This window comes from Rana temporaria, chromosome 7 (assembly GCF_905171775.1).
Source record: "Rana temporaria chromosome 7, aRanTem1.1, whole genome shotgun sequence".
Lineage (NCBI taxonomy): Eukaryota > Metazoa > Chordata > Amphibia > Anura > Ranidae > Rana > Rana temporaria.
This window is the reverse complement of record NC_053495.1, coordinates 114,117,866-114,140,930: the sequence shown is the minus strand read 5'-3', so window position 1 is coordinate 114,140,930 and position 23,065 is coordinate 114,117,866. Positions and strand designations below refer to the sequence as shown.

General features: G+C 45.4%; 1 protein-coding gene across 2 annotated transcripts in view; it reads left to right on the top strand.

Annotated features, from left to right (window-relative positions):
- The first annotated feature begins 17,312 nt into the window (after positions 1-17,312).
- Positions 17,313-23,065, top strand: part of CAMSAP2 (calmodulin regulated spectrin associated protein family member 2) — a 149,140-nt gene continuing 143,387 nt past the window's right edge. For both annotated transcript variants that reach the window (XM_040359857.1, XM_040359856.1), the window contains exon 1: positions 17,313-18,228. In XM_040359857.1, the coding sequence (XP_040215791.1) occupies positions 18,090-18,228 (139 nt within the window). In that variant the 5' untranslated portion in view covers positions 17,313-18,089. The remainder of the gene's footprint in view (positions 18,229-23,065) is intronic.

Here is a 23,065-nt window from a genome sequence, read left to right as displayed (position 1 = left end):
TCAACGATAGCACAGTGAGTACGGGGATTAAAAATTTAGGACCGGCATACCGTAGCTCGCGCTACGATGCCGAAAGTAATGGAATAATAAAAAAAAACATTTTTTTTTTTTTAACAGGGTGAACCCCCGCTTTAACTGCTAAAAGTTAAGTTAGGCAGTTTTTTTGAGGATTTGCCCCTTTGTTCCCTTTTTAAATATAGGTACCACATTGGCCCTTTTCCAATCCACTGACACTATTCCCATCATTAATGAATCCCTAAAAATTTATACAATTGTTTTGAAATGACAAAGCTCAATTCTTTTAGGATCCCTGGGTGGATGCCATCTGGTCCAGGTGCTTTATCCACCTTTATTCTGTCTAAATATTTCTGGATCATATCCCCTTTGAGCCATTGTGGCTCATTTGGGGCTCTGTTAATACCACCCCCATTATGCGTTTGCAAATGCGTGCGGACAAAACCCGTTTTTAACGCATACTGTTAGACAGGTTAATTGGTTGTCTGCGAGCTGGTCGTAAGTAGGCTTGGTTATTCCCTGGGCATTTCCCAGGTTTTTTTTTTATCTGCTTTAGCCTTCCAATGCTACTTACTGCTATGGACAGCTATAGATGGGCGGTGGACACGTTTATGTTTCAACTGTGGTGCTTGTATTGGTCCAGCAACACACTAACACCTTTTCAGCCATTGTGCTACATGCTGGGTGTTTGGTGTGCTCCTGCACCTTTAAGGAGGGGTGGCTCCCCTTCAGTCCACCTGCCCCTATCTATCCATTAGAATGCATGTGCCTCCATTGTGGGGACACTCATTGTTTAATGTTAGGACCACAGATTGCAGGGTGCCTTGGCGCAGCTCTGTGGCTCACGCATGTGTTTGCAAATGCGTGCGGACAAAACCCCAGTTTTTAACGCATACTGTTAGACAGGTTAATTGGTTGTCTGCGAGCTGGTCGGTAAGTAGGCTTGGTTATTCCCTGGGCATTCACCAGGTTTTTTTGTCACCCCCATTATGAACCTGGGCTCCCCATGCTCCTTTGTATACACAGAACAGAAGAATGTGTCCCTACCCTCAAGGACAAGGCCAATCCTGGGCAGGTGTGTGGGGTGCAGCGCACCCGGGCACCACAGAGATGGGAGTGCTGAAACGCCAGAGTGCTTCCCTTCCTCCTCCTCTCCTTGTCTTTGTCCAAAAACGCCTCTCTCCGCCAGCAACTGAAATAAGCGAATCAGAGGAGAGACTGTGCCACTGTTTTCTGCCCAAGCCCATCCCCCTCCCGTGCAGTGATGTCACTGGGGGGGTGGTCCATGCCTTACATGTGTTCCAGTTCTCCTCCTCCTCTCTGTGTCTAACTCATGCCTGCTGCCCAAGCCTGTCACAATTTGTTCTCCACCCAGGTGGCATGGCTGCCCACTTTCCTCTCCTCTTCAGCTGCCGCCCGGGTGTTTTTATGTACCAGAGCTGCCCAAGCTTGTGTGGTAAAGGGTGGGGGGGTTGCTGATGAGGTTGGTTTTTGCTGGAGGGATGGTTTGTCCTGGGGGAGTCTGTACTAATGGAGGGGGGTGGTTTGTCCTGGGGGGAGTCTGTACTAATGGAGGGGGATTGGTTTGTCCTGTTGGCTGTACTTATGGAGGGGGGTGGTCTGTACTGAGGGGGGTCTCTTCTGAGTCAAGGACTCCTTACCTTGCAATGTAAAATACACTACTTATATCTTCCATTTCTGTATTGAGCCACGAAAGGAAGCTGGCATGCATGCGGGACCTGCATCATTAACTGACATCATGTGCCACATGACATGTAACGTCCCATGATGGAAACAATACCCACAGGAGGGCGTGGCTATAGATGGAAAATACCGCCCCTATAAGGATGTCACTGCACGGATCCTCAATTAAGCAATCCGACAGAGACATCCCACTGGAGGGACAAGGCACAACGCCTCACTTATGACGCCACCCCGATGATCAAAACACAGGAGATATTTCCTGGTGCCCCCCATAATGATGCCCCAGGCACCTGTGCAGGGGTGTTGCTAGGTGCCAAAAAGACCAGGGGCTTCAGCCCGAAGCCAAGCCAAGTCGGGGGGGGGGATGTGCAGTCGGTGGAGTGGCGCAGGGTGACCTACCTGACACACATACCCCGACCTACGTGAGTGTGTGTGACAGTGTACACACACACACACACACTGACATAACCTGCATACACTAACACGACCTGACTACACTGACCTGACTACAATGTCCTGTCCTGACCACACTGACCTGTCCTGACTACACTGACCTGACCTGTGACCTGACTACACTGACCTGTGACCTGACTACACTGACCTATCCTGACTACACTGACCTACATACACAATCACTGACCTGACCTGCATACACAATCACTGACCAACATACACTAACACTGAGTGACCTACCTCAGCTGTGGTAGAGATGAAGCCAGAGGACTCGCTCGAAGTGGTGCAGGAGCCGAGGAGGAAAGGAGAGCCGCTGAAGGGACCTGGGATGTGGGGTGCAGCGCTGTCACGCCCAATGTGCCTGAGGTGATCGTGACCCTGTCATATAGTACATATCGCCCTCAGGAGCCGAGCAGGAGAGCCGCATTATGGCACGCCGGGCGGCATTGTAATTCCCGCCTTCTGAGCTTGCAGCGCCTATGATGGACATCACACGTCCCGGATTGGACCAGTGGGACGTCCATCATAGGCGCTGTAGGTTCCAGAAGGCAGGACCTGCTGCGTCTCTTCGGGCACACTCGGCAAAAGAATGGTCCCTGCTCGGCGGCTCTTTGGCTACTAATTAACTTCGGCATGCCCAAGACTCGGGGCTTTCTCGGCTAGACATTCGGGGCTCCAGCCTCCTCAGACCACCCCTAATGACGCCCCTGCGCCTGTGTGATCACCTGTTCTTAATCAACACCCCCATTTATTGACCCACAGGGGTGTCATCTATTATATAAATATGGGAATACATCCCTAACTGAGAATATATCTCAGACCTAATAAGCATTTAAATTTGCAGTAATTATGGAGCCAGATTACAAATAAAAATACTAGAATTTCATGTGTCAATTTTATGGAGACCAAGTAAAAGCTGCAACAGGCACAAAATATAATTTATTGAGAATAAACTCAATTACGGCCACTAAAGTTAATCTTTGAGTTTCTTTTTATAGTTTGAATCGTTGAGTATTTTTTTTGAACAACTTAACCACTTGCCGCCCGCCAATGACATATTGACGGCAAAGTGGTTGTAGAATCCTGACTAGACGTCATATGACGTCCTCAGGATTCTGAGCCGCTGCGCGCCCCCGGGGGCGCGCATCGCGGCGATCGTTGTTGCAGGGTGTCAGTCTGACACCCCGCAACACCGATCAAGGTAAAGAGTAAAGGGTAAAGAGTCTCTCACGGAGACTCTTTACCACGTGATCAGCCGTGTCCAATCACGGCTGATCACAATGTAAATAGGAAAAGCCGGTAATAGGTTCATTTAAAGGGGTTGTAAAGGATTTTTTTTCCTAAATGGCTTCCTTTACCTTAGTGCAATCGTCCTTCACTTACCTCATCCTTCGATTTTTGTTTTTAAATGTCCTTATTTCTTCTGAGAAATTCTCACTTCCTGTTCTTCTGTCTGTAACTCACCACCGTAATGCAAGGCTTTCTCCCTGGTGTGGAGAAAGCCTATTGAGGGGGGAGGGGGCGAGCAGGCAAGTCAGGACACTCTCTACTTTGCAGATAGAGAAAGGAGCTGTGTGTTAGTGGGCGTCCTGACACTCCTGCTCGCCCCCTCCCCCCTCAAGAGGCGTTCTCCACACCAGGAAGAAAGCCTTGCATTACGGTGGTGAGTTACAGACAGAAGAACAGGAAGTGAGCATTTCCCAGAAAAAATAAGGACATTTAAAAGCAAAATCGAACTAAAATCGAACTGCACTATGGTAAAGGAAGCTATTTAGGGAAAACATTTTTTTCCTTTACAACCCCTTTAAGCTAGTGCATTGTTGGTTTACTAACCTTTTCCTTCGATTTCCCTTCTAAATGTTTTTTTTCCTTTGTCTGAATTTCTCACTTCCTGTTCCTCCTCAGTAAGCTGTTCTGGCTCACTCTTCCCCAGCCAGAACAGCTCTGATGATGGGGGCAAGCTTACTGAGGAGAAACAGGAAGTGAGAAATTCACACAAAGAAAAAAAACATTTAAAAAGGAAATCGACGGAAAAGGTAAGTGAATCAACTAGCTTAAAGGAACCTATTTAGAAAATAAAAAACAAACCTTTACAACCCCTTTAATGACAACAATTTGGGGATCTCTTTACAATACAAAGCAAGTGCATCTAAAATTCACTTTTTAGGTTTAAATATTGAAATGAGAAATTGAGCCTTGGTTACTTTGACCTACATTAGGTCCACATATAGAGACAGTTATATAGGTAAAGAGAGTTGTCATCATCCCTCCTGGTAGAAAGGAGTCCCTAAAAGTCAATGTATCCGTCTAAGACGTAATTCTACTGCATACGAGGATAATATCAAACAGGCCATGATCATAAAATCTTGATTTGTGGACAAGGGCTATATACCTGGTGAATTGGATGAAGTTATCTTGGATGTGGGCCGCCAGTCAGATAGAGCTCTCCTACCTGCGGGGGGGGGTTTGTTGAGAAAGGGCTGAAAAGGATTTCAGTTTTGCTTTTATTACTACCGTAGTTTCCGGCTTATAAGACGACTTTCTGGATGCAAAAACATGCATCCAAAGTCGGGGGTCTTCTTATACGCCGGGGACAATCTCCGTGCTGCCAGCGTCAATGATTTAAAAGACGCTCCTTCTCCTCAGAGTGTTCTGTGATAGGCGGAACACAAATCTTCCCAGCAGCGCCTCTGTTCTGTGTTCCTCCTATCACAGATGCCTTCTCATCCTCGGACGAGATGAGAAGACGTCCGTGATAGGCGGAACACAGAACAGAGGCGCTGCTGGAAAGATTTGTTTTCCGCCTATCACAGAACACTCCGAGAAGGCGCGGCTTTCAAATAATTGACGCTCGCGCTCGCAGCACGGAGACTGTCACTGCCTGCAAAAAAGTGAGTGTTTGCAGTGATTGCACTGGGGGGCAAGTTCAAGCACAGTGGGGGAAAGTGATGGCACAGAGAGGGGCAAGTGATGGCACAGAGAGGGGCAAGTAATGGCACAGTGAGGGGGAAGTGATGGCACAGTGAGGAATGTAATGTAATGGCACAGTGAGATTTGAAAAAGCCTGTTTCTGTCAGCGGTTCTGGCTACCCCTCAGCTTCCAGAAAGACTAGCAAGAAGGGGGTAGTCTTATACAGTGAGTATATCCCAAAACCAAAATTTTTCCTGGAAAATTAGGGGGTCGTCTTATACGCCGGAAAATACGGTAGGTTTTCACAACAATATCTGGACATTAGAAGGATAATGTCCAGACATTAGAATGTTTTGAAGAATGATAGGATGCCGGGGCCAATCATCCCTGACCGCCCAGATGTCATTTTTGGAGGCGTACCTCCATTAAGACTTCAGGTGGCACCTAATATTTTAGATGCTCCTAACAGGATCTCTTTCTTTCACAGCTTAAAAGGTTATTTCCCCTGTATGAAATGTAGTGTTTGTCTCCTCAATAAAAATAAGAGCAAACAGATTAATCAATTTAAATCAACTACCACCGCCCAATCGTTTAATATTGACACTTTTATCGCCTGCACCTCTTTATATTTGGTGTATTTGATTATTTGTCCATGTGGCCTTCAATATGTGGGCTGCACTACAAGAGCCATGAATGTTCGTATCAACAAATAGGTGGCTAATATCAGACAAGGCTTCCCAAGCACATTGTATCCAGACATTATTTGGAATGCCATAATAAGGATTCAGCGGGTACTAGTTTTGTGGCCATAAACAGGCTCACCCCTAATTGGAGGGGGAGCTTTGCAGGCGTGAGATATCCAGATTAAAAACCCGCTGGATTCATGAGATGAAATGTTATGCTCCCCATGGACTTAATGTAGATTGGGATGTTAATTGTTCTATTAACAACAACAGCTAATATGAGTCCAATATATTAGTGACTTATGGGTGGTTTATAGTCCTTTATATGTTTGTGTCCTTCTTTTAATTATATATGTTGTATTCTTATTTAATATTTATACAATTTTTGCGATTCCTTTTTTATATATTTAGCTGGAATTGTGTATATATAAAAGTACATTCAAAGCATATTCAATGTATTGTGTATGAAATATAGTATGTCATGTTTTTGGCCACTAGGTGGGAGTATACTTCGTTCTGATTAACTTCATGTACAGTATCTCACAAAAGTCAGTACACCCCTCACATTTTTGTAAATATTTTATTATATCTTTTCATGTGACAACACTGAAGAAATTACACTTTGCTACAATGTAAAGTACTGAGTGTATAGCTTGTATAAACTTGCTGTCCCCTCAAAATAACTCAACACACAGCCATTAATGTTTAATACCGCTGGCAACAAAAGTGAGTACACCCCTAAGTGAAAAAGTCCAAATTGGGCCCAATTAGTGCCATGTGCCATCCCCCTTGTGTCACATGACTCGTCAATGTTACAAAAACCTCAGGTGTGAACGGGGAGCAGGAATGATAAATTTGGTGTTATCGCTCTCACGCTGGTCACTGGAAGTTCAATATGGCATTTCATGGCAAAGAACTCTCTGAGGAAATAATTGTTGCTCTACATAAAGTTGGCCTAGGCTATAAGAAGATTGCCAAGACACTGAAAAAGAACTTCCGCATGGTGGCGAAGACCATACAGCAGTTTAACAGGACAGGTTCCACTCCGAACAGGCCTTGCCATGGTTGACCAAAGAAGTTGAGTGCAAATGCTCAGCATCATATCCAGAGGTTGGCTTTGTGAAATAGACGTATGAGTGCTGCCAGCATTGCTGCAGATGTTGAAGGGGTGGGGGGTCAGCCTGTCAGTGCTCAGACCATACACCGCACACTGCAGCAAATTGGTCTGCATGGCTGTTGTCCCAGAAGGAAGCCTCTTCTAAAGATGATGCACAAGAAAGTCCACAGTTTGCTGAAGACAAGCAGACTAAGGACATAGATTACTGAAACCATGTCCTGTGGTCTGATGAGACCAAGATAAACATATTTGGTTTAGATGGCGTCAAGCATGTGTGGCGGCAACCAGGTGAGGAGTACAAAGAAAAGCATACAATCAAGCATGGTGGTGGGAGTGTCATAGTCTGGGGATGCATAAGTGCTGCCGTCACTGCGGAGCTACAGTTCATTGAGGGAACCATGAATACCAACATGTACTGTAACATACTGAAGCAGAGCATGATCCCCTTCCCTCGGAGACTGGGCCGCAGGGCAGTATTCCAACACGATAACGACCGCAAACATGCCTCCAAGACGACCACTGCCTTGCTAAAGAAGCTGAGGGTAAAGGTAATAGACTGGCCAAGCATGTCTCCAGACCTAAACCCTATTGAGAAAAAAAAGCAGTCTGGACACTGCGGGCCAGATTCTGGTAGGAGCACGTAACATATCCGATTTACGTTACACCGCCACAACTTAGACGGGCAAGTGCTGTATTCTCAAAGCAAGTGCTCCGTAAGTTGCGGCGGCGTAGCGTAAATCGGCCGGCGTAAGCCCGCCTAATTAAAATGTGGGACAAGGGGGCGTGTTTTATGTTAATCTTCTGTGACCCGACGTGATTGCGCCGTCCGTGGAAATCTCCTAGTGTGTATTGCTCCTAATACGCCGCAAGGACGTATTGGTTTTGACGTGGACGTAAATTACGTCCAGCCCCATTCATGGACGAGTTACGCAAACGACGCAAAATTTTTCAAGTTACGATCCGACGGCGTAAAAGACTTACGCCTGTCGGATCTAACAGATATCTATGCGTAACTGATTCTAAGAATCAGGCGCATAGATACGACCGGCCGGACGCAGAGATACGATGGCGTATCTAGAGATACGCCGTCGTATCTCCTCTAAGAATCTGGCCCTGCCTCTTCATATGACACAACTCCATCCCTAATTACTTATAGTACAACAAGCTTAGCCCATGGGACTTTAAAGTGGAGGTTCACCCAAAAAAATCCATTTTTAACATTAGATTGAGGCCAATTAAGGCCGGAGAGAGCGGAGAAGTCGGAAGAAGATTCCTGAAGTGGGAAGAAGACCCCGGAGCTGCCTAATAAATTATTTAAAAAACCTGTGTAGTGTGTTTTTTTTATTGTCACTTTTTCCCCCCCAGGTGAATGGGTAGGGGTACGATGTACCCCATACTCATTCACATAGGGTGGGGGGCCGGGATCTGGGGGCCCCTTTTTAAAGGGGCTCCCAGATTCCGATAAGCCCCCTGCCCGCAGACCCCGACAACCAATGGCCAGGGTTGTCGGGAAGAGGCCCTTGTCCTCATCAACATGGGGACAAGGTGCTTTGGGGTGGGGGGCGCAGTGCCTCCCTGCCCCAAAGCACCAACCCCCGCATGTCACAAGAGTGCAGAACGAACTTCACTCCTGTGACGTACAGATTCTAGTGAAGGGGATCAAATGCTTGGTTATGATTGCAGCATGTTAAAGGAAAACAAAACATTCAAGAGACATCAAGATTGCCTCCTGAACACTTTGAAGATGCTGCTTAGCCACAAGTGTGTGTGAACCTAGGCTCATGGTTTAAAGCATATCTATGGACAAAATGTAAAATCATATATTAATTTTTTTTTAAAGTCAACAGCTACAAACACTGTAGCTGCTGACTTTTGATAAGGACACTTACCTGTCCTACTCGCCCGCAATGTCAGCTGCCTCGAGTCCGATCCCTCGATGCTAGCTCCCGGCGCCGCCATCCTCAGTAAGGGAAACAGGCAGTGAAGCTGTGCAGGCTTCACTGCCCGTTTCCTACTACTCATGCGCGAACCGCATGGCTCTTTGTGAATGGGCCGGCTGCTCTCACAGTTCCCAGAAGGCAGCGCGCCCCATTCACAGGAAGACACCACAGGAGGACGGAGGAAGAAGATCCATCCGCGGACGATAAAGAGGCAGATTACGGACTTTCGCATAGCAACTGCTATTTCTGGTAAGTATAAAAAAAATTCAATTTTTTTTCGGATTTTTGAAAAAAACAATTCAGGGTGGAACTCCACTTTAACCACTTCCCTACCGAGTCATAGTAAAATGACGTCGGCAGGGACCTTTCGTCCTTCAGACTGGACATCATATGATGTCCTTGCATTCCCGGCCGCTAGGGGGCGCGCGCACGCCGCCGGCGGCCTGCGCGAGCCCCTGCCGCATTGCTCGGGACCCGATGCGCGTGCCCAGCGGCCGCGATGTCAGCCGGGCACCCGCGATTGCCTGCAATCACGGCAGGACCATGGATCTGTGTGTGTAAACACACAGATCCATGTCCTGTCAGCGGTGAGGAGACAGATGTGTGTTCCCAGTACAGAGGAACACACATCGATCTCCTCCCCTTGTGAGTCCCCTCCCCCTACAGTTAGAACACACTTTAGGGAACATATTTAACCCCTTCAGAGCCCCCTAGTGTTAACCCCTTCCCTGCCAGTCACATTTACACAGTAATCAGTGCAGTTTTATAGCACTAATCGCTGTGTAAATGTGAATGGTCCCAAAAATGTGTCAAAAGTGTCCGATGTGTCCGCCGCAATGTCACGGTCACAATAAAAATCACAGATCGCCGCCATTACTAGTAAAAAAAATGTAATAAATAAAAATGCCATAATTCTAGTCCCTATTTTGTAGACGCTAGAACTTTTGCGCAAACCGATCAAATACACTTATTGCGATTTTTTTATTTATTTTTTACCAAAAATATGTAGAAGAATACGTATTGGTCTAAACTGAGGAAAAAACATATTTTTTTTTAAAAAATGATGATATTTATTAAATCAAAAAGTAAAAGATATTGTGTTTTTTTTCAAAATTGTCGCTCTTCTTTTGTTTATAGTGCAAAAAAAAACCCAGCAGAGGTGATCTAATACCACCAAAAGAAAGCTCTATTTGTGGGAAAAAAAGGGCGTCAATTTTGTTTGGGAGCCACGTCGCATTCAAATTGCGACAGCGCTGAAAACTAAAAATTGGTCTGGGCAGGAAGGGGGTGAAAATACCCTGTATTGAAGTGGTTAACAACTTCCCACTCGGCCACTGTAAATATACGGCCAGGTGTGCGCTCTCTTCTTCTGAGTGGACCCTCAGAAACATCCCTCAGAAGGAAGGGGATCGCGCATGCGTGCCCGCACAGCGGCGCGATCCCGATGCGCTTGTGTCACCTGGACACAGCGCATCTCAGATCGGCAGGAGGGCTCTGTGATTGGACACGGCCATCGTGTGATCAGGAGGGCCAATCACAGCCATCATGTGATGTAAATACAGAACCGGTTGCTAGGCGATCGGCTCTCTTCTCCTCACACAGAAGTTGTCGGAGAGGAGAGCGGATAGCTTCAGACAGCTGGTGATCAGTGAGTATGAGCTGTTTTTTACAGCTTTTTACACACTGATCACCAGCCTAGTGTCCCCACACATGTAAACACACAAAGTCTCCACACAATGTCCCCACACAGTAAAAACACCTGCCCCCCACATATCTAACAGTAAAATCATATGTCCGTGATCACCTGTGCACATCTGTACATGATCATCTGCGTACATATGTTCGTGATCACACTAACCAATTATTATACACTTAACGGGATTTTTGTTTACCAAAGACATGTAGCAGAATACATCTTGGCTTAAATTTATGACAAAATTTGATTTTATTGGATTTATTTTAAAATAGAAAGACTAAAATATTTTTTTTTTCTTTCTAATTTTCGCTCTTTTTTCGCTTATATCGCAACAAATAAAAAACGGAGTCATAAATAAATACCACTAAAAGAAAGCTCTATTTGTGTAAACAAAATGATAAAAATGTCATTTGGGTACAGCGTAGCATGACCGTGCAATTGCCAATAAGATTACGAGAGCGCTGAAAGCTGAAAATTGGTCTGGGAAGGAAGGGGGTGAATGTGCCCAGTGTTGATGTGGTTATAGTGTTTGCAAACCCTTACAGACCACTTTATGCTACAGGTAAGCCTATAATAAGGCTTACCTGTAGCTACCCAGGATATCTCCTAAATCTCCAAGGTTTAGGAGATATCACCTGTTGTGAATGTGCCAATGTCTCTGGCCAATAACAGCGCCGGAGCCGCGATACCCGGAAGTAACCCCCGGGAGAGATGTTGCCGCTGGAGGGGGGGACAAGGACCGCTACGGGGCTTTGATGTAAGGTAAATAATTCATAATGAGCTAGTTTTCTATGCATACTAGCTTATTATGCCTTTGTTTTGAAGTTTTTTTTTCAAGAGTTTAACCACTTCATTACTGGGCACTTAAACCCCCTTCCTGCCCAGACCAATTTTCAGTGCTGACGCATTTTGAATGACAATTGCGCGGTCATACAACACTGTACCCAAATTAGATTTTTACCATTTTTTTCCCACAAATAGAGCTTTCTTTTGGTGGTATTTGATCATCTCTATGATTTTTTTTTTGCGCTATAAACAAAAAAAGACAGAAAATTAAAAAAAAAAAAAAACCCACAATATTTTTTACTTTTAGTTATAATAATATCCCAATTTAAAAAAAAAAATGTTTCCTCGGTTTAGGCCGATACGTATTCTTCTACATATTTTTGTTAAAAAAAATCGCAATAAGCGTATATTGATTGGTTTGCGCAAAAGTTATAGCGCCTACAAAATAGGGGATAGATTTATGATTTATTTTTTACTAGTATTGGCGGCGATCTGCGATTTTTTTTTTTTTGTCAGGCCTGCGATATTGTGGTGGACATATCGGACACTTTTACACAATTTTGGGACCATTCACATTTATACAGCGATCAGTGCTATAAAAATTCACTAATTACTGTATAAATGTGACTGGCAGGGAAGGGGTTAACACTAGGGGATGAGGAAGGGGTTAAATGTATTACCTGGGTGTGTTCTAACTGTGTGTGGAGGGGGACTGACTGGGGGAGGTGACCGATGCGGTGTCCCTATGTACAAGGGACACAGCATCGGTCTCCTCTCTCCCTGACAGGACACACAGAGCTCCACGTCCCTGCTCTCACCGCTGATACCTGGCGGACATCGCGGCCGCCAGGCACGCGCATCGGCATCTCAGCGATGCGCCGGGCCCAGCGGCGCGCGCGGGGAATGCACATAAAAGCAGTTGAGAGCCGCGCTGTGGACGTCTTTCGTCTATAGCGCGGCTCTCAAGTGGTTAACCACTTTAATTTCCATTTTATGTTTTAATTATTTCTAGCCTACTCCTAACAACTGCCTGCCAACCCCTCACAGTAAATACAGTAAACCTGTGGCAACAGGTGCAGGCAAAACCATGTACCTGTATGTCATCCATTTCTTTCAGGTTTGGCAGTGTGCATATGCGTGCACCCTACTGACCCATGCTGTGATTGGACACAGCACTATTTTCACAGCTGGTTTCAGCCAATGATTTTGGCCAAAGTCAGCTAATTTGCCTGTGTTCAATCACATACAGAGTTCTGTGTTCACAAAAACACAGAACTCTGTGTACAGGGAACAGTGATCTGGCTGTTTCTTTTACCTGCCACTGCCATTACAGTATAGCGTCTATAGCTGTAAAAATTCAGGTATATATACCATAGTTTGTAGATGCTATAACTTTCACACCAACCAATTAATATACAATCATTGAGATTTGTTACCAAAGACATATAGCAGAAGACTTTTTAGCCTCAATTTATGAAGAAATTAATTTTTTTTGATTGGATGTTTTATAACGGAAATGAGAAAATATTGGGTTTTCTTTTATCATTCATATAATAAACAATTAAAAAAAAAAAAAAAACAGTGGTGATCAAATGGCACCTAAAGAAATCTCTATTTGTGTGAAAAAATGATATACATTTTATTTGGGTGCAGCATTGCATGACCGCGCAATTGTCAGTTAACCACTTCCCGACTTAACCACTTGACCACTGGGCACTTAAACCCCCTTCCTAACCAGACCAATTTTCAGCTTTCGGTGCTCTCACATTTTGAATGACAATTCTCAGTCATACAAAATTGTACCCATATGAAATGTTTGTCCTTTTTTTCTCACAAATAGAGTTTTCTTTTGGTGGTATCTAATCACTGCTGGCTTTTTTATTTTTTGCCCTATAAGAGAAAAAATCTGTAAAAAAAATGAATTTTTCTTCGTTTCTGTTATAAAATTTTGCAAATTAGTAATTTTTCTTCATAAATTTTGACCAAAATTTATACTGCTACATATCTTTGGTAAAAATAAGTACAAATTGGTGGATATTATTTGGTCTTCATGAAAGTTATACTGTAGAGTCCACAAGCTATGGTGCCAATATCTGAAGTACTGACAGCCTATCTCATTTCTTGAGACCCTAACATGCCAGGAAAGTACAAATACCCCACAAATGACCCCTTTTTGGAAAGAAGACATTCCAAGGTATTTAGAAAGAGGCATTGTGAGTTTTTTGAAGTTGACATTTTTTCACAATTCTTTGCAAAATCAAGCTTTTTTTTTTTTCTTTTCTTTCACAAATTTGTCATATTAGCAGGTTATAGCTCACACACAGCATATGCATACAACAAATTACACCCCAAAACACATTCTGCTATTCCTCCCGAGTATGGTGATACCACATGTGTGAGTCTTTTACACAGCGTGGCCACATACAGAGGCCCAACATGCAGGGAGCACCTTCAGGAGTTCTGGAGCACCCAGGCCAATTCTGACATTCCTCTCCTACATGTAAAATTCATCATTTATTTGCTAGAAAATTACATAGAACCCCAAAACATTATATATGTTTTTTTTAGCAAAGACCTTAGAGAATACAATGGCGGTAGTTGCAACTTTTTATCTCACATATCTCGAATGCGTTTAAAAAAAAAAAAAAAACAGTAAAGTAATGCAGATAAGAATTGTTTACTTTCCTTAAACTTTTCTGATGCGCATACAGGATCTGGCATAGAAAGCATTCAGACCTACAAGTTAACGTTACAGCCAGGTAAAGAGCATTTTTAGAAGGTTAGCAATGATATCTTCTGCATATCTATCATGAAAAAAATGTAACACCTTGCCCGCAATTATACAAGTAGTGCTGTTAGATGAGCTCCAGAACATGGACACAGGCTGCCTCACCTCAGGCAGGTGCTGGTGCAGGTGAACAGCTCACACTCAGCTCTTCAAGAATGCCCCCTTCCTTCCCTCAGGCTCTGAGCCGTGCTGCCTAGAGAAGATGGAGGAGGCGAGTGTAGCCAAAATTGACCAGGTGCGAAGGAGGAAGGAGTTCCTCCTCGGCTCTGGATGCTGGGTCCTCGCCATGGTCTCATGACAAGACGTAATTGGTTGCTAGACGCCAGGCAGCAGGTGAGTCTAGCAACCAGTGCAGTGGACAGCAAAGAGATCAGCGGACGGTGCAATAAGAGAGTTTAGGGAATCGTGGCGGCACCACGCCCAGGAACGGCCCTGAGTGTGTGTACGGACACCTTGCTTTGCACCTTCATGCGGACGCCCATGCGTGTAGCTGCTGTCTTAAAAAATGTCCATAGGGGGGCTGGAGCTCCGCTTAAAGTACTGTATACAGCAGAAGAGAAGTTGCAAAGAAAATCCAGGAAGTTGTGGAAAGAGGAGGCCAGCAGACAGGCAGAACTCACAATATGAAATCAGATTTTTCAACTACAGTGGAACCTTGGATTTGGAGTATAATCCGTTCCTGGAGAATGCTTGTAATCCAAAGCACTCGCATATCAAAGCGACTTCCCCCATAGAAGTCAATGGAAACGAAAATAATTTGTTCCACATTGACTTCTATGGCATGCAATACCGCATGTGGCCAGAGGTGGGGGGGGGGGGCCGGAGAGACTCGGAAATACTCAGGAATCGTTCAGCTGCCCTCGGAAACCCCCAGAAACACTCGGGAAGAGTATTTCCGAACGGCTCCGGCACCCCCGTACGTTTAGCCAAATGCGGTACTGCACACCGCAGAGGCTTCAATCCTGCTCGTGTTGCGAGACAACACTCGCAAACCGAGTCAGGATTAAAAAAAAAAATATTGCTTGGATTGCGAAATGCTCGTTAACCGCGTCACTCGCAATCCAAGGTTCCACTGTAAGCTTATATTGAACTGTCAATAATAACTGTTTGTATTACTTAAATGTAGCAAATAGTAAAAAGAGTCGGCAAGACTGTAATTCTTGAAGTGTCGTTTATTGGTACATCGGTACATCAGAGTGACAGTAAAACAATAGAGCCTAACGCGTTTCTGCAAAAGCCTTAGTCAGAACTTCTGACTAAGGCTATTGCTGAAACCCGTCAGCTCTATTGTTTTACTGTCACTCTGATGTACCAATAAGCGACACTTCAAGGATTCAAGGAGTGTGATGGGATACATCTGGTCTAGGCAGGGCCGCCATCAGGGGGGTACAGGCATTAAGCCTGTAAGGGGCCCAGCCACACCCCGTTTTTTTTTTGTCTGACCCCCCACTTTTAGAAACTCGTGGCAGGGGCCCCCCTCCCATTTTTTTTCCGTCTGACTTTAGCAACTCACGGCAGGAGATAGAAGAGAAGACTTGACTTTGTTTTGTTCGTCAGAATCAAACCCCCCCCCCCCCCCGTTTATCATCTCGCGGCAGGAGAGATGACACTTTCGTTACCACAACCCCCCTGCCCGCTTATCATCTTGTGGCAGGAGAGAGGAGGGTCCCCCCCCTGGTTCTCTGCTCCAGGGAGGCCCTGCCTAAAGCTTTGCAAGGGGCCCCAAAATTTGTGATGGCTGCCCTGGGTCTAGGCTAAGGTGACCAGATTTTTAAAATGAAATCTGGGGACATATTTTTTTTTTTACTAGTAATGGCGGCAATCAGCAACTCTCTGCCCGTTGCCCGCCTCACAGCCTGTCAAGTCGTACTCTCCGTGCCCTGGCCACTACTGGGGGTGGGGAGCAGAGGAAGATCCCTCTGCCAGGGAATGCAAGGAGATAAGCAGGCAGGCGGCTGGCCAGGACCTAAGCCAAGGCAGAAGAACATGTGAGTGGAGGTGAATGGCCATACACCTGAAACTGAAAAAATATTCCCTCCACTCCGACCAGCACATGATCATCAGAAAGGGGCACAGATATTGGAGTAGGAGCGGCAGAGTGGGGGGTGTAATTCAGATTTTTTTTTTTGATTCTGCACTGACTGTCTTTGAAATTGCCCCAGACGGACCCTGTTCAAATCCAATCCGGGGACAGTCTCCTTAAAGCAGGGGTTCACCCTAAAACTACTTTCTAGTATTACAATGTCCCGACACATTACAATACAATTAGGCCTATTTTGTTTTTTTTTATTCTGTACATACCTCGGTACAGCTAATTCACCCGCGGCTTCCGGGTTGCGAATCCCGTGGGAGTGGGCGTTCCTAACTTGCTGGTGATTGACGTGATGACCAAAAACGAGCTCCCCCCGTCGCGTAAGCTGAGTCCCGATTGCCGAAAGGTGAGTCGGCGCTATACTGCGCCTGCGCACCACCGTTCGGCTCCTTTCGGCAATCGTGACGCAGCTTACGCGACGGGGGGAGCTCGTTTTTGGTCATCACGTCAATCACCAGCAAGTTAGGAACGCCCACTCGCAACCCGGAAGCCGCGGGTGAATTAGCTGTACCGAGGTATGTACAGCATAAAAAAACCAAAATAGGCCTAATTGTATTGTAATGTGTCGGGACATTGTAACACTAGAAAGTAGTTTTAGGGTGAACCTCCCCTTTAACCTGGGTACTGTCCCCGGAATCCGGGGATGTCTGGTCACCCTAGTCTAGGCACCTGTGAGCGGACCTGGTGTATAGGTTGGGTTGTCCCTGCAGAGAGCGCTGTTACCCTTTTCTTTTCCATGTTTGTATTACTATCACAATGCTAGAGATATAAACCGATAGTGTGCTGCGACCATAGCTTTCCCTTAAAATGGTGCTAAAGATAAACCTGAGACCCTCACCGCCCCAAGCACACAGCAGTTCTGAGTACTGTGCTATATAAACATCTGCTTTATCGCTCTACTTTTCCAAACTCTTCCACAAGAACTTAGCGGACCGCTTCCATCTTCTCCTCATCGCAGGCGCAGGCGTACAGCCAACCAACTGGGCCGCCGAGTTACGCAGGCGCACATCCCGCCTCCTGCAGTCCGCGCATGCGCCGCAGTGACAGCTGTCTGCTATCCAGTGCGGCAGGAAAACCCGCAGCGGCGGCGGGCGGGGAGGAAACGGGGGAGGGAGACAGGGAAGAGGGTGGAGGGGGCTGATAAAGAAGATAGGAATAAACAGGGGAAGAGGAGGGAGGGCTCATACATTCAAACGGAACCAGAATTCCAGCGCCGGCAGGGCCTGCACACCGAGAGGACACCGCGGGTTGGGAAGAGCCCGGAGCGGTGTGTGGATGGCGCTGATTGAATGAGGGAGAGCGGAGCCCCCATGACGACTCAATCATCATCTGTGTGCGCATGCCCACCGTACACTACACACCGGATCACCGGGGATCTACTACTACTACTGGGGGGATCTATCGCTGCACTGCACGGAATCTGCTTGTTGGCACTGACAGTGACAGGCGGTCACCCCCCCCATTGAACTGATCATAGTATGGAGACACTATGCATGCTGATGACAGGCAGGATTGGGGTCTTCACTCATCACATGATCACCTGAGCTCTGCAATCAGATCAGCACTACATTCCACAACCCTGCACTGACAAAGAGCACAAACCTTGTGTGTTATCATTGCACTCCTGTGATTACAGCCAAACACTACAATATTGCTACTCTTATCCCCTATCCATCTATTGGCTGCTGCTTCCTTTAAGACTCTTGGCTGAGGATGCCGATCAACCACCCAACATTGGAAGAATAGGATGTAAATATCGTTCAGTCATAGGAGATCGGTAGAAGGGGAATCCATGTGGGGTGCCAGCGATGGTACATAGGCCTGGCATGGTGTTGTAGAATGTTCCACTGACCGCCATTCGTTATGCCAATCATGTAAAGTGCGCAAGCCGCAAAGATTCAGCCATGGTAGACGTTGCGGAAAACGCACAGGTGAAGAAGACCTTCCTAGTCCCCGCCATCAAACCTTTCGATCACTATGACTTCAACAGGGCCAAGGTGGCCAGTAATCTGGCCTGGCTGGTCGCCAAGGCGTATGGGGCAGGTATGGTTTGTTTCTTTTCTTGTCACAAACTTGTATGATGGTGATTATTTGCTTTGTACTTGTAAGGGCCCATTCACAGCAGCGGGTGGTCGCTATGGGGGTTATTTACTAAAGGCAAATCCACTTTGCATCACAAGTGCCCTTGGAAGTGAAGTCGCTGTAAATCTGAGGGGTAGATCTGAAATGAGGGGAAGCTCTGCTGATTTTATTATCCAATCATGTGCAAGCTACAGCGACTGCACTTCCAAGTGCATTTTCAAGTGCTCTTGTAGTGCAAAGTGGAGTTGCCTTTTGTAAATGACCCCCAATGTTCTGTGTAACGTACGCCCGCTGCTGTGCGCTGTGGTAGGGCAGTGCGATGATACAACACAACGCTTTTTTTAATTTGTCTTGTCTTGTCACAGTGTGATGTAGTGCAGGGCTCGACAAATCCCGGGCGCCAGGTCGCCATGGCAACTAGAAATAGTGTCCTTGCGACTTGGCTTGGAAGGTGGGCTTTTTTTTGTGAGCTGGTGCCATCTGGTGGTGGCCGTTGGTATTACAAGTTAAGCATTACAAGTTAAACAGCAATTCTAATGTCATTTTTCACTGCCATCTTCTTCCCTCTAATTAGAACCCCCAAACATTATATATATTTTTTATCCTAACACCCTAGAGAATAAAATGGCGATCGTTGCAATACTTTCTGTCACGCCGTATTTGCGCAGCGGTCTTACAAGCGCACTTTTTTGGGAAAAAAATTACACTTTTTTTAATTAAAAAATAAGACAACAGTAAAGTTAACCCCATTTTTTTTTATATTCTGAAAGATAATGTTACGCCGAGTAAATTCATACCCAACATGTCACGCTTCAAAATTGCGTCCGCTCGTGGAATGCCAACAAACTTTTACCCTTTAAAATCTTCATAGGCGACGTTTAAAAAAATCTACAGGTTGCATGTTTTGAGTTACAGAGGAGGTCTAGGGCTAGAATTATTGCTCTCGCTCTACCAATCGCAGCGATACCTCACATGTGTGGTTTGAACACTGTTTACATATGCGGGCGCTACTCACGTATGTGTTCGCTTCTGCGCGCAAGCTCGTCGGGACGGGGTGCGTTTTCTGGCTCCTAACTTTTTTAGCTGGCTCCTAGATTCCAAGCAAATTTGTCAAACCCTGATGTAGTGCATTACAACATGCATCCTGTCCTACGTTTTATTTTCAGAACACAAACACATTCTGGTGTGAAATGAAACTGTATGACAAATTACCTTTTTTTTTTTTTTTTTTTTTTTTATGCGTTTTGGGGACGCTGCCCCATGCAGCTTAATGGGACTCGTGTAAGTGAGCCCTTTTCTATCATTGCAACACGTTACAAATTAGTGGTGTCCGCATCTCTGGGCTGCCTTGCAGTGCAATTTGGAAGATATGGCCTGTCTCGTTTTTCTTTTGTTTTTGTTCTATAGTGTTTGTGAGGTCTATAGCAATGCTTGGAAACACATCATTTGTGTTGTTTTTTTTGCCAGCCCTGTCAAGCTGACTGGTAAATGCTCCTTCTAGTAATGCAATAAAATCTGCATGCAGACAGCATTACAACGCACATAGAAAACTGCAAATAAAATGCAGCTACATCACAAACACACGGGTGTGAATGGGCCCAAAGGGGTAATTCAGGGGAAAATGATGTAAATGCTAATAATTGTTAAAATGAAATCCAAAACACTGAAGCCGAACACCTAAATGCCTTCTAATTGGTTCCTACTCATTGTCATGTGATTGACAATTTTGGATTTACTCCCATTAAAGTCGCCCTTTCACTAGCTTGGGGGAAAGAAAACCTGACGCACTATATAAAAGAAGAAAATAATGCTTCTCTCATCTGGAGGACAGTGCTTCTAGTGCAGCAGTCTCCAACTGGTGGCCCTCCAGCTGTTAGGAAACTACAAGTCCCATGAGGCATTGCAAGGCTGACAGTTACAAGCATGACTCCCACAGGCAGAGGCATGATGGGACTTGTAGTTTTGCAAAAGCTGGAGGGACACCCCTGTTCTAGTGCCTGGTACACACAATGAGATTATTGGACGAATTATTTTTTTTTAATTTTTTTTTGCATGCTAGTCTAAAGGCTCATACACACGGTAGGACATCCAACAAAATTTCCCTTGGATTTTTGTCTTAATTGATTTGTCCGATCACACCCATAGCATACACACGCTCGGACTTTTCTGCAAACTTTTCTAACACTTTCCCAACATCACGTGGTTTTACTTGCTCTTTACCGCCACCCTTTGGTTAACTTCTGCTATTGTTGGTTGATTTTGACATTGGTTCTGAGCATGCGCATTTGTACTTTGTCCAAAAGTCCGATGGTTTGCTGTACACACGGTCGCACTTTGCACAATCGGACTTTTCGGAACAGAAAGTTGGTCCGTTCACAGACCCAACTTTTTGTCCGATTGAAGCCAAAAAAGTTGGTCCGATGGAACGTACACACGGTCGGACAAATACGAAAAGTGCCGGATTTTGAAGTTGGTTGGGCAAAAGTCCGACCGTGTGTACGGGGCTTTAAATCAAATATTTAGAAGTTTACTAAAGTTCAGAAAGTTCTTGTACGACAAAATAAAAATGTGTAAGTGATGTACTGTGTTGTAGTGTATTCGTATTATCGGACGACAACTGTACTGGTTAAACGAAAAACGTGCGATCTGGTATCGTACAAATTTTTATTTTTTTTGTGCTTGTCTGATCGGATAATATCGGATGAACTGTCATGATGGGCTCTCGAAAGCTGCGTACTATTGATCAGATTATTGTACTGACGATTTGAAAGCAGTATCCTTAATACATATTTCTGATCGTGTGTATGGGACATAAGGCTTGGGTCACATATATGCATCCTGAACCGCATCCAATTTGCATGACCTGTGAACCAAACCGGCTTTTATTTGGAACCTGTTCACATATCTGCAGGCCGACCCGCAGTGCGTTTTTTCAAAATAGTACTGTACAATTATAGGTCCGGTTCAGGTGTGATTTCAAGTGTCATATACTTAAAGCGGAGTTCCATTTAAAAGTGGAACTTCCGCTTATCTGTCTCCTCCCCCCCTCCTGTGCCAAGTTTGGCACCTTTTTAGGGGGCAACAGGTACCTGTTTTTGACAGGTATCGTTCCCCACTTCCGGGAGACCAGGCCGCGAGCACCAGTTTCCAGGCAGTGAAACTTAACGTTTTTAGATTCGGTTCACACAGGGGCAGCACGACTTGCAGAGCAACTCGGCAAGGCGATCTGCACACGACTTCAGTGGCGACTTGCAAAATTACATCTGTATTGAAGTCAATGCAAGTCGCCCTGAAGTCATACAGGAACCTTTTTCTAAGTCGGAGCAACTTGAGTCGCTCCTATTAGAACGGTTCCATAGTACAGAACGGAGCGCAACTTGTCAGGTGGCTAAGTCGCCTGACGAGTCACACCTGTGTGAACCGGCTCTTAAGCTGAAGTATACAGCTCACTGTGAGTCACTCACTCTTAAGGATGAGCTCCGGCGTGTTCGCATGGTACACGTGCAGAGCCCGCCAGGAAGTCTGAACGGCGCTGCGCTAATCACAGCCAGGGAGACATTTCCTGATGCTCGGCTGCAGAGATCGGGAAATGTCTCCCTGGCTGTGATTAGCGCAGCGCCGTGCAGACTTCCTGACGGGCTCTGCACGTGTTCTGTGCGAACACGCTGGAGCTCATCCTTACTCACTCTGCACCTCGACCATTCCAAAAACATCTAGCATTCTCATTAATGCAAGCTAGTCTGTGATTTGGAGGAGGTGTGGATGCACATGCTAATCTTTCCTTTCTTCAGGGCCAGTTCACACCACATGCAGTCCTGTGCTTTTTTTTTTTTTCCTGCATCAAAAACGCATGGAAGGTAGGTTATATGGTTTTCAATGCCATAGTTCACACCAGTGCTTGCAGTTCCTGGGGGAAAAAAAGAACATGCTGCATTTTTCCTGCAGTGGACTGCTGTAAAACACTGGAACGCATCAAAAACGTGCATACAGATAAGCATCTGGACTGCGCTTCTATGGTGTGTACTGGTCCTTAAAGTGGAGGTTCACCCGGAAATGTTAATTTTTAACCTTAGATTGATGCTCATTTTGTCAAGGGGAATCGGGTAGTTTTTTAAAAATCTAAGCAGTACTTACCGTTTTAGAGAGCGATCTTCTCCGCCACTTCCGGGTATGGGCTGCGGGACTGGGCGTTCCTATTTGATTGACCGTCTTCCGACAGGTTTTGATTTTAAAAAAACTAACCGATTCCCCTAGACCAGGGGTGTCAAACTGGCGGCCCTCCAGCTGTTGCAAAACTACAAGTCCCATGAGGCATTGCAAGGCTAACAGTTACAAGCATGCCTCTCACAGGCAGAGGCATGATGGGACTTGTAGTTTCGGAACAGCTGGAGGGCCGCCAGTTTGACACCCCTGCCCTAGACAAAATGAGCATCAATCTAATGTTAAAAAATTTTTTTCGGGTGAACTCCCGCTTTAATCACAAACTTCTTGCAGTCACTGAAAACAATACAAGATTTTTTTTTTTTTGGAATGGATGAGCTGCAGAACAAACTGTGTTTTTCAGCTGGAACTGTACATTGGCATTGACTGTACTGTATGGGGGGGGGAATGCAGCAGCACATTGCACTGGCTTCATTCATGTTAATATAATATGACAGTGCAAATCGCCAAAAATAGTTTATAGCCAGAAATCGGCTTTAAAGTACCTCATTTATGAAATATGTTAAGAGCACTAAGTATAATTTCTTGCTGCTTTGTTCCTCTGCTAATGAGTCATTTCTGACACGTTTTCCTGACA